The sequence below is a fragment of the Dromaius novaehollandiae genome, chromosome 21 (assembly GCF_036370855.1).
Source record: "Dromaius novaehollandiae isolate bDroNov1 chromosome 21, bDroNov1.hap1, whole genome shotgun sequence".
NCBI classification, from domain to species: Eukaryota; Metazoa; Chordata; class Aves; order Casuariiformes; family Dromaiidae; genus Dromaius; species Dromaius novaehollandiae.
In genome coordinates this window covers 3,185,703-3,198,566 of record NC_088118.1, presented here as the reverse complement: position 1 = coordinate 3,198,566, position 12,864 = coordinate 3,185,703, and the positions used below count along the sequence as shown (strand labels likewise).

The window sequence follows — 12,864 nt, the reverse complement described above, 5'->3', positions numbered from 1 at the left end:
CTGCAGTGGCTACCCTTTTAGCTTACTGAAGTCTCAAATCAATTTGTTCTCCAAGGCCAGGCTACCTATTAGCAAGAACAACCAAAATAAGCCCCCAGACTGTCAATACTCAGAGAAGCAGTCCAGCATCTCCACTAAAAAAAAAAAAAAAAAAAAAAAAAAAAAAATCTACTGAAAAGGCACCAAGTTTAAAAAATATGTACTTGCTCAAACAGTCTCTAAGCAGCAACTAAAGAAGCTGCTACATGTACTCATTAGTTAAGAAGTGCGCACAGAGCTTGAAAAGCACCCACAACAGTATTAACCTTTAAATAGATATGCAAGTGAGCTAAAGCAGAATTTAAATGGTATCTTTAAAGTTCTTCTGATAAAATAGCCACATAAGTTCTTTTAACAAAAATCGCAGTATGAGAGTTTATGCAAGCCAGCAGCAACTTCAGCTGAACCACTATACATCAAAACCACACTGTTACAAAGACAAAAACAGCCGTTATAGTCCTAAGAAAAGAAAGGAAGCCATTGAGTGCTCACAGCGTTGGAAGTCTCACTAGTTGTGGTGTTAGCCACAACAGGAAGATGCTTTCAGCATGCTGGCTGTTAACGTGTAATGCAGGAGACATGCATTCACTTTTAATAGCTCTATGATTGCAACTGGTCAAAAAAATTTAAGGAACAAACCCTCACCCATATCCATAAGCACAACGAGCATTCACACAAGTCTCTGCCAAACTTGTTCTTAGCACCCCTGCCCCTCTCCTATACTTAGGAAGTCAGAATACATCAGGGGTTGGTGTTTTGCTCTTCTAATACACCTGTAAACCTTCAGTATGCAAATACAATCTTATTTTGTACTACTGGATTTTAAACTCAGTCTACCCTACAACAAATACCAAGTAGCATCCAGAGTATACTCCCGCACACTACATGCTGTACCAAAATACTCAACGCCAGATGACCCACACCTTGCAGCTATTACAAACTTTTAAAGCAGCACAAGCAGCCACAAGACATGGGGCTGCGCAGCTTTGCTCCAATTCCACTTTTGTCCACCTTGGAGTAATGCATGGGAGAATTTCTGAACAACTTTAGAGGGAGCATATAGGAAGTGATTTAGAAATTAAAAAAAGGCTGATGTTCAAACAATCCAGACAAATCTGATCCTACAATCTACAAGAGACTTGAGTCATTTCTAATTACTGATGTGTTTGCTATTAGCAAACACCTGCACAGCTCACACACTAGTTATGCAAATGTCAAAATAGCGCATTTGCTCTACATCAAGAGACATCTGGGGGAGGGAAGTAAGGGCACATGCAACAGGAAGCAAAGTGAACGCTAAATCCAGAGGACAGGAATAAAAGAAGCTTCAAGGGCAACAGGGAAAAAAAAGGCAGAAAAAGTCAAGAAAATTTAAAAATTATTTAAGACATCAAATTAGAATTTTAAAGGCATGTTTTCAAAACACTACAGACTAACATTAGCAGCAAGCTTATAAAATATCAAGAGCAAAACAGTATATATATATACACACACACACGCTGCCATAAGGAAATCTGCAGTGAATACTAGATTCAAGTTACATTTGTTTGCTCTATAGACTGCTGACAAACTTCCAGAAAGTGTCTCCCTTGCTTTGGGCATTTGAACTCATTCTTACATAAGAAAAAATTAATATTTTTCATCAACTTCTAACAAGGTGAGAAAGTCTTTTAAGTTCACTGTAAATTATTATATTTTAAATCCAAACAGGCATTTAAACCAAGATCTCCTTTAATTAAGTTTCAGGAGAAACAAATGAACAGCAATGAAAGTGACTGGGTTGCAAAAGCCTCCACAACCACACAAATAAGGAGGCTGCTGCTGCAAGTGCAATATTTAACAAAATCCCTAGTTGAACCAAAAGTGCCACTCCTTATACACAGTCCACCTCTTGAGTTGGCATGTGAATCATATGCACAGACTAACTTTGCTTTATTCCATGAAGAATTAGAGAGTAATTGAGAACATTACCATGCTCATCACCAGCACCAGGCAAAGGGCATCTGAAATTTACCCTTTATACCCTTACAGAACTGCTACTTCCTGGGCTGAGACGAGTGAAAAGCAAAGGAAGATGCTATGAGACTAGGTGGGATTTGTTTCTGCTTTTATGCCTACAAGACTCACCATCTTTGCACTTCTGGTGAGTTGTTTAGTCATAAATGGTCCAAATAGCAAGTCCCCAGAGAATCCCATCAACTCTACAAGAAAACAAACCTCTGCTGGAAGCCTATTTCTGAAGCTCCTATCAACCGATTTGGATTTTTTAATTTTTGTCAGTTAGTTTGACTACAAGCTGATTAAGGATTTTTTCAAGATGATTAACTCCAAAGTTACTTCTCTTTGCCTCTCTTTGAAATAAGAACAGACAGGACATGAGAAGTTGGACTTAGGATTGACATGGGTACTTATCATTTACTCATGAGACATCCCATACTGAGGATGGACAGATCACAATACAGGCACATCTAACTAGAAAAAAAAATATCACAGATAAATTCTAAAGGGTATCAGAAGTTTAAAGGGCCCCTTTCAGCCTACTTCTGAAGGCAACAGTAAGTGTTCTGGATAATGGTGTCACTTATATTTCATGGGAGCCAAACAAAACCATTTCCAACAAAATGCTACTAAAATATTTTAAAATCAACCTGCTGCACTGTTAATATCACTCTTAAATGATAATCCATGCTATCAATATCTCAAAAGACTATCCAACAAGGTGATCAGCTTCAGCAGAAGACCCAGAGTTCAATTTTAGTTAGTTTAATCTATTTATTCACAGTAAAAATAAGTACTTTTCACATTGTAGATTGCTCTGAACCAAGGGAAGGATAAAAATGCAATTTTCCATTAAACATTGCCTCATCTGCACAACATATCAGGCTAAAGAATTCTCTTCTCCCAATACTTGTTACATTCATTATCTAACACTTCACGAAAACTCCAGCTATCAGCTTCTCCCATAACCTTCTTACTTACAAAAAAACACCTAAAAAGAGCCAATTGTGTCTGCAGTAACCATGTTTTCCCCTAAAAAAATTAATCACATCCAACTTCAGTTCACACATTACACTGAACCCAATTCCTGAAGGTTTCATAAAGAAAACTAAACTTTTAAAAGAAGCAAGAGTACCATGTGAAGATGCCATATTCAGACTCCCAAACCCTGGCTCTACAAACCCTAAAAGCAAGTCTTATCTTGCAAAGAAGTGATGCTAAACTACAATCCAAAAAGATACTTCAATTTCTTAATGTATTCTTGAACACCAGAGGTGAAGGTAAAACAGTACAGCAATGCCTTCTAGAGCCACTATCATCATCATAGAGTTCAACATTATAGAAAAATGCTACATGGACACCCCATTGTACAACATTCTCAAAAAAGCATCTCTACCAGAAATATGGACCACCACTTCTCATTTTTACTTCAAAGCAATTGAAGCAAGTAGTTGCCAGGGCATCAACCACATATTCTCCCTAGAGCAATTAGGTTCAGTGAGTGGGCTGTTTTCCCTTTATTCTCACTAATTTTTTTACTCCAAAAAGGAAGTAGTACCTACTTGAAAATTCTGAATCGAGTTTAAAATTACAAATGTATACTCTGTACAACTCTATTACACTCTGTCACCAAGACGTAGACAAAGATGTAAGGTCAACCTTTCTCACAGCTTTCTCCTCTCAAGTCAGCAGAGACTCCTTGCCTTAAAGCCCAAGGGAGGAAAGGAGAAGCCTTTCAGGCACAGTACAGCACTTATCAAATTCACACTATTTTGATCAAGAGAAGCTCAGTCTCCTTTTCCTATCCTTCGTAATAAGTGCTATTTACCTCAGTTGTGTCCCTTCATGTCAGCTGTGCTTTCCGCACACAATTAAAGAGTTCACAAGGAAGGTGGCACCCTGATCTACCTTAAATTTCAAATTTTACTCTAACATAGAGAAGTTGAGGTGGTTTAGTACAATGTTTTATTCCCACAAACTAAGGTTATATTACTTCCCCCTCCCCTCCCCCAAATATTGGACAGTTCCAGTTTCTAGAAAAAGGAAGTTCCCTAAAGCTTAAAGATCAATTTCAGTATGTTTTAGTTTGGACGACTGTTCTGCTACATACTTGAAATATTCTACTGTTCCCTAAAATTGCCAGAAAGGTTACTCTGAACCTTATCATTCTCTCTTAGGCAAGGCATTTTCTATGTCAAAACAGGAGAACTGCAGAACCTTTTCACAGCAGACTTTATTACTTATTCTAACCTAACCTAAGTGAACTACGCAACAACCAAGGCTATACAGGCTCTGAACACTTACTCTGCTCTTTGACTTTGACATAACCAAATATATTTCACTGCAAACTCTACAGGCAGTCTTAATTCTCTTGATAGTCTCCAGTTTTGTGTACAGACACCACAGCACCTAACCCGGCCATTTTTTCCAAGATCTTGCTCACCAAAGCAAATTTATATCACAAAATTTGAAAACATTTCCTCCCCATTACCTAGGCTGAGAATTCTCTTCATACATCCTCTCTTTCCCTTCCTTGAAAAGGCTGATGGTCTGCTTTGTCTTCTTCATCAAGTTCTCCATGAACACTCGGAAATATTCATTTTCTCCTAGGGTTTCCATCTTCCCCTCGTAGCGTGACAGGATGGTTCGTAGATGCTGGTACGTATCAGGCAGCAGGTCTAGGATGTAAGGTGGGCTGTTCTTCAACGCCAGCTTTGGGTTCTGACACAAACGCACCACCTACAATTAATAAAAAAGCACCATTTAGGAAACATGAAGATTGCAAGCTGCCATCAGTCACACAATTCAGTGATACTTAGGAAAACAATACACTGAAACATCCATTCACAAGAAACTGCATTTGCTGTTGCTCTAGTCCAGATAGGGAGCCCAGCCACAATAAAAGAATCGACTATGGCCAGACGTGCATTCAAACTCACAAAACCCCCACCACACGCACAGAAATATTAAGCAAGATTGACAGACTCCATGTTGCATTTCCTTGTCGATGGCAAGGATGCAGCTTACTCTGTACCCAGCACTTCCTGCCCCAGTTCAGACTCTACACGTGTCCATAAGCAGAACTTTACCGGCCGAGTTGTCCTGATTTTGGCTACAAAAGCTTCCCACACTGACACGTATATTCAGGACAAATATGCCCATACAGAAAGTTCCCTTACCACAGGTATCAAATCATGCCAGTGAGTGTCCCCAGGCAGAGAGCCTTATGAAGAAAACAGTGCTAGAAGAACCTCCTTTTCTTTGTCCTCGAATACAGATAAGGACTAAGAGGAACACCAGCTTTAAGGATAATGATGACCACTGAGAAAGAATGAATGCAAAAAAATTTTTCTGTGCAAGAATGAGAAATAAGCTGTAGCAAAACAGATACTCTTAGTGAAGCCTGTGTAAAAATTTAACCAGCAAGAATTATTTTGTCCCAGTTACGGATTAAGTTTTGCTTTTGGCTTCGTTTACACACATCTCAACAAAACTACTCCCTTCACAGTAATTTTTCTTCTGTGCATTTTTTTTTTCCATAACAGCACATACACAGCTTCTTTTTTATTTTCTTCCTACCAGTAATTAGTTTAAAGATTTATTAGGTGCCCATAACCAGCCTTCTGGTTGGCATATGACTAAGTAACTCATTTTTCTTCTTTCCCATTCACAAGTTCTCTGCTTATTTTGTAGCAGTGAGATCACATATTCTGCAAGTTAAGAATATGAGCCTATCAAGCCAAAGTTCTGCCATATAAAATGAATTTATCCGATCATTGATTTAACAATTGCATTTTTATGCACTTACTTTTGCATTATGCAGTTAAGGCACCAGCAGCAAATAGAATAATGCCATTCAGACCTCATAAGCAATACCATTGTTATAACTGCACACAAAGATATCAAGATGCAAACTGAACTTAATATAGTTCTTTGATATACAGGGATGTAATGCTTACATATCGAAAGCTCATGATAATAGGCTTATGTGGTAGGGGAGGATAAAGGAGTCCTCTTCAGCATCTACCATAGCCAATATTTTCTATTATGTAGAATGAGACAAAGACAGGGAGAGATAATGGAAAAAACAGCAATTTGAAAAAATCAGTGGTGCACTCTCAGCTACAAGAAGTGCTGAAACTCTGTATTTGCATGGCCAGTTTCAGGTGAAGTTTACAAACTATGAACCAGCAGTTGGTGTAGTCATACTGCTGTCTTGCTGACTAACAGGTTCCAGCTTTTGCCATTTACCTCAAACTTCAGAGGAAGGCCAGTACAAAATGCACATAAAGTTCCCTAAAACTCCTCACTAAAATGCATGTTATTTGACAGGTTAACACTGAAACACATGAATGAGGTCTGGATTAATGCCACTATCAGGCATAAGGATATTAAAGGTATCAGACAAGGCAATCGCAAAGACCACCGAGCTTAAGGGAAGCAGACAGGAAAAGGTGAAAGAACAACCTGAAGTCCTTTCGCAGTGTATCACTTCCATAAATCTCATGAAACCTTCATGAGGAATCTACTGGCTCCCTACATTGCACACTCAAGTACCTACTCCACTAGACACTCACTGGTGGAAAACTAGGTAATTTATTCTGAAACAGAGCTCTAGCATTCAACTTCGCCTTTGCGGGTATATGCAAAAAGCAACCTTGGAGGGCCAAGTGATATCTGCAGTTATATCTGACTTACCACTACCGCCGCTAATAAAGGCTGATTGAGAAAGACTCAATTTCAACAAAGAGAAAGGCACAGAATGTATTAAAGCTCAAACAGAAAAATCTGCCTGCTGTTAAGAGAATTTCTTCTCTAGAAAAGCCTCTGCAAGAATACATGGAACTAAAACCAGCAAAATTTTCCCTCCATTTTGAAAAGACAAGTATTAGGCAGTCCAGATAAGGAGATGGATGGTCACACGACTGACTTATCCAATTGATTTTGATGCCTCAATTACTGCTTCCTTAGAGCCTGTGAAAATTGTACAATGAACCGTATCAGCGAATTGAATCAACGCATTTGTCCCCTGACAAAAAACTAGTTTCACTATGCAGCACAAATAGGTCCCAAATATGTTCCTCAGACACAGCTGAAGTGTGCTACAGGTAGCAAAATCATTTCTTCAAAAGAAATTGCTTATTACACAGCAGGTTTAAAAACTTAATAAAAACACAGTTCTTATGAGGAAGCCATGTGAAACAAGCACACAAGCCAGCGTAGCCATTTCTCTCAGTCATCTGTAATAGAAAACGGCTTGGCTCTTATCTCTTGAAATTATCCAGCTATAGAAGTCCACAGCATGTCAGCAACCTAACTAACTGCAATATCAATTAGAAAAATTTCCTCAAAGCAGAAGCAAGTTCAGCCAAACGCTCATAGCCTCTGTAAAACTTTTCACAAGTGACTTTTAAAGATATTCAAATAGCTAACAGAACCACCAAAACAGCTTTGATTTTATTATCAGATGAGTGTCTTCATTTACCAAGCAGACAAAAACAAGCTAAGGTAAGCATTTAAACAAAGCTACATATTTAGGAACTGCCATCTCTGGAGCAAAGTTGGTTGTTTTTGTAACACAGCAGCAACAAAAACAGTTGCATTTTGCTTGTTTCTCTACATGTGCACTTGCAGCATCATGACCATGTCGGAAGGAATGCTCCCAGCACTGGGAACAGCCGCCAGGGACCCAGCAAAGTGGAAGGAAATTGAGAAGCGGCAGCAAATATTGTTGATTAGGTGAGATGGCAACAAGCACAAGCAACCCATGTTTTTAAACTACCATCTAAAGACATCCGAGTTTGCCTGGCTCACACTTTGTTCTCTCACAAACCAGCCTTCTACAGAGACATTTTCATGTTTTTAGCAAAACCAACAAATAACTCACAAGCACTTTAAACCTAGGAAGGAGATTCTACAAAGTTAGCCAGTTAAGACGACTAAAATTGATTTCGCTGATTTTCATTTTCCAAACTGAATAGTTAGAAAAATAACCAAAAACCAATTTCCCCTTCACTTCTGAGGAAAGAATTTGCCATCTACTCATTCAAGGAAAACATCTTACACAGATTTTTTAGGCCTGCAGCTGACTCTCTCTCCCCCCCAAGATTTTGTAGTTCGCCCTGATGTAACTCCAGATTTAAAGCATTTTTCTTTTCATCACTGCTCCATTAGATTTCCACAAATAAAAATACGGTAACTAGAGTAGGGAAGCAGTGACACTATATATGGAGCGCTGTCATGGGCAGAAGGTACAGAGAACGTGAGAAACGCCACAAGAGCTTCTTTTAAAAATGGCAGTTAGGGCCTTCTAGTCATATTAGGTACATGTTAGTAAAGCAAGGAAACAGCTTTCAGGAAAAATGAGATACCTAAATTGAATGCATTCATTTAACAGTATATTCATTAAGAAAAGTAGAGAGCAGTACAGGCAGTTTATGAGCGAGAGCGCTGCCCAGCAGAACACAAACCGACAGAAACTGTGGCCCCTTCAGGCACACTCACCTACCTCCGTGCTGGCAGGCAAACGCACTCCAAATTCCCTTTCCTCAGCCTACCTACCTGTCCCATCCTCTTTATTAATACCTTCCCATTTTGCTCATGCCCAGCACTACCCATCAAAAACCTAGAGCCAGCCCGTTCGCTGCAGCCGCTGGTATGCCACCCGACTGCTCATTCCAGCAAAGGCCTTCTGCTCGGACACCCCGTACTTGTTGCCTCAGACTGGGGAAAGCACTAGGAAGCTCCAGACTTGATGAGCCCCCAGGTAGTACTGTACCAGATATCAATTTTTCCCCTCCAGTGCAGATCCCTCAGCACAGCTGTGAAAAGCCACATGTCTTTCCTTTCTTTGAGGGCTATATAACTAAGTTTTTCTATTGAAATCACACCTCATCTTAACCTAACAGCAAAAGAAAACCTACTCAAACTTCTTTTATGTTTTGCTAAATCTGTACTTGGCCTCTTGTCTACTGCTTACAATGAAGGTGACCTACAGTGGCATTCCTCTATATCAATTTTAGAAACACGCTGAATGACATCAGTATGCTGTTCAGAGAAGTGTTCAGTTCTAGCTCAAAGTTCGCCTTCCTCCTCTACATCTCATCACATGTACTCCACTATTCTTCTGTCACATCCCTTATACCTCCAAAGTGTTTCGTGATTACCCCATCTGCTCTTCAAATACCATCCACAGCAATGTACTCAAGTGGTCTGCGTTATCTGCTGCCCAGATCACATTTGCAAGAACTGACCAGTGATTTCACCCTTTCATGTAAGACACAAAAAATGGCTTCACCAGCCAATATAGTATATATTTTCTTATACTAAACATTGCTTTATCTGCTAAAGACAGCGATAAGATGAGCAAGTATGATAAAACAGATTAACGGCAATTCCTCCCACTTGAACCAATCTATACACTTTACTAGGTTCAAGACAGTACAAGGAAGTGACTGTGTTGCTTACTGTGCTATTTGCCACTGCAAGTTTGCACGCTCACAATACATCTAATAACACATTCAGCTTCACGTTTAACCTCTATTCCTTAGAAAAGGAAGTAACACACTTCACCTAATTCAGCAATAAATTGCCATCAGCATTTCTTATCATACACAACAGTGACACATTAAAGTAGCCAACAATATTTTGACGAGCAAAACAGAAGTTTTATGACAGAGGGGTCTATCAATGATTCAACTCCACATCGCTCACAGAATGGGGACAACACTGGTTACAGACATGTCCTAGTTCTTGTCTTCAGAAATGAAGAATAAACATTTGCCTCAAAACCAAAAGCTCCCCAGAGCCAGCACAGCAATCTTCTATGAGCCCACACACAGCACCTACTAATTTGAGATAACCAAACACTCGAACCAAAACACTCAAGGTGCAAAAGAAACAAATTAAGTCCTGGCATACTTCATTCCTGCTCTAACAAAGCAGACAGTTAAACATGACAGCATTCGATGCTTAGCATCAAATAACTGACCAGCAGATTAGTCTTGGTAGGACAAGCAAGGAAACCTCCTGTCTGTATGCGACCCAGCGCAGAAGCAGCACTTTGGTTGTAAGAGATCACTAACACGGTCCATTAGTTGTGAAGCTCAATCAGCAGGTAGACTCGATATTGAGACAGTCAGTAATCGGACCAACGGACAACTGCCAAGTAACATTACACACACAACAGAATCCAAGTCTGTTGCAAGGGGTACAACAATGATGACCGTCAACAGTATCTCATCAGACTCCAAAGCATTTCGCATTCTCATCTTCTCTTCCCCTTTCTGAAAAAGTTGAAGTGGTATCACAGTTTAGCTGACCAAAAACCCAGCGTTATTTTAGCTCCTAAATACAGCAGGACACAGATCTGAGCAAGCTACAACTCATATTCAAATGCCAGGACAGAGCTCACCAGAACCACAAATATTCTTTTTCTCGAAAACATGAAAGCAACTTTCAAACAACCCACGCTAAGTTGTCATTCATACCATTTGCAATTTTGTTATTTACGTGCATGCTGAAAGCACAAATGCTGAATGCACGAAGCAGCAGCTGTAACGTGAAGTCAAAGTAGGTTTTACAGAGCAGGTGACAAACTGATGCAGGATTTCACTAATACACGCAAACCAGGACAGGATACCTCCAGAAGTTGTAACAGATTCCCAAGGTAGTGGAGAAAGACTAGTCCCTGTACAGTTCTGTTTTTAACAAGTGTTGAATCTGACTGAGTTAATTCAGTTGAAGCAACCAAAACCAGTATTTCTCAAGTGTATTACTACATTCTGTAGAGCAAGTACTCAGCTGGCTTCACAACCACACTATTTATTTTCTAATTTTAACTGACAAGAACACAGTTTGTTAAAATGCAAGAACCCAAGTATTCTCGAACATAGAACAGTTGATGAAGCCTCCTATAGTTCGAACTTGTTCCTCATGCCTTGGCTGTTCATGTCACAAGTATAGGAAAGAGACAACTGAAGGTGAACATCCCACTGCATAGGACAGAAAGAACAATTTTATGTCCACACTATAAGTCATCAAATGAAACTGTAGGGAAAACAATACTGACAAAAATTACAATTTCAAATTACAGATTTTTAAAGATGAAGTATGTCAGACAGCTTATGGAGAATATTATGGAAAAAATATTTGGACAAGAATCAGCTTGCACAGGAAATTTATCAGTGACATCCAAAAACAGAGATGCATGAATGCTTTGACAATGCCAGCTAATTATACAGACTAACAAATCAGGTCATGAGCATACTGTACGCACACAAACACAGCAAACACTTCTGAGAGGCAAGAGCATCATCTATTAAACATGCACAACAGTATTTCTTCTTTGCACCTGTAATTTCATTTACTTAGGCCAGAAAACTAACTCATTTTCAACAACTTCTATTCACTTATCCCTCCTCACCACTAGTTTCACAACCAGGATGTAAAGACTTGACAGTTTGCTTTGCTATTAAACAGATTCTCTAATTCAGATGCGTTCTCACCAATGTGCACTGGCACAACCAAAGTCTAACTGAAACTGCAGAGGCTTTTCCCAGTCCAATACTTCCTCCCATACAAATCAGACTGGGCAACTAGGTCTTTAAGACTTTAAAACTTAAGCCTACAGCTTGAACTCTCAGATACTGCCTACAAACAACTCTTCATCAGTGAGACGAAGAAGTCAATCAGTGGATGTTCAGAAGAGCTTACTTTAGCTGGTGGCGAATACAGCAGTAGCCGTGGGTTGGCTTCCCTGCTTGTGAATTTGTAGTGGAGAGAGGGTATAGGCAAGGCCTGGCTATGCAGATCTGAAGCTGTGTACGCACACAAACACAAAAGCCACCACTGCAATCTGAAATGCCAAGGTAATCAAAGGGTTTTTTTCAGGCCATTCTTTTTCTTTGAACAAACTACCTTATCAAGTCAAGCGCAGATTGACATTCACCTTTATACCATATGCACAAGAATGAAGAGGTGCATTCTTACAAGTTGTATCTGCAAGTCAACTTATTTGCATGAAGGTGAACACAAAAACAGGATCTTCTAACTACCCTTGCCACATTAGCACTTTCGCTTGCCCTCAGTGTCTGTAAAAAGAGAACCACTGGCACTTCCCAGAAGCCTTTAGTCTTTATCCCATCTCTCTCCGTAAAAGTGATCAAAGCTCAACACAAACACAGCAGGGCACAACCATAAACCATGCCTTTTGTTGAGCCAGCCAACACAAAGTGATTTCTTGGCATGAATATAATTTAATGTGTCTTAAAAAAAAAAAAAAAAAAAAAAAAAACACACCTCCTCTGTCTTTAGCATTTACTGCAGGAGATTCAGACACAGCATGCATAAACAACGTAGGGAAAAAAGAAAGAAAAGTTGAAATGCGTAAGCCTGCAGGGTAAATGGGTGAGGTATGCCCATCAGCCCTGCTAGCTCCGCTCCCAGAGGGGAAGGTGGCGAGGTGACACTCCCCAAGGACTGCAGGCAGCTCCCGTGCTGCCTTTGCTCTGCACTAGTTTTAGGGCCTGTCATTTTGCCCTGAACCCAGCCCTATGAAATGCGCTGTGCATTTTAGACTCCAACATGTCAAGCCCAATCTCGATTCTCAGGGCTGAACAATAATATCTTAAGATCAATCAAAATCTCTGAAAAAAAATTTAGAAGATTTTTACTTTATGCCTACTTCTGGGCATCTACAGTCATTTACAAGAGCATTTGGTAAATAGCACCAGCATGCGAGACTAAATCCTCATATGAATTTCTTACAATAGCTTTTACCAGCACACCTAGCTGGGCTCATACATCGATTGCCATACCTCATCACAC

The 12,864-nt window shown here is 39.7% G+C and overlaps 1 protein-coding gene across 3 annotated transcripts in view; it reads right to left on the bottom strand.

Moving 5' to 3' along the window:
* Positions 1-12,864, bottom strand: part of CBL (Cbl proto-oncogene) — a 46,649-nt gene that overhangs the window by 32,287 nt on the left and 1,498 nt on the right. For all 3 annotated transcript variants that reach the window (XR_010392490.1, XR_010392491.1, XM_064524249.1), the window contains exon 2: positions 4,529-4,776. Coding sequence is in view for 1 of the 3 variants with exons in the window: in XM_064524249.1 (XP_064380319.1) it covers positions 4,529-4,776 (248 nt within the window). In the remaining 2 variants the exon portion in view is untranslated. The remainder of the gene's footprint in view (positions 1-4,528; positions 4,777-12,864) is intronic.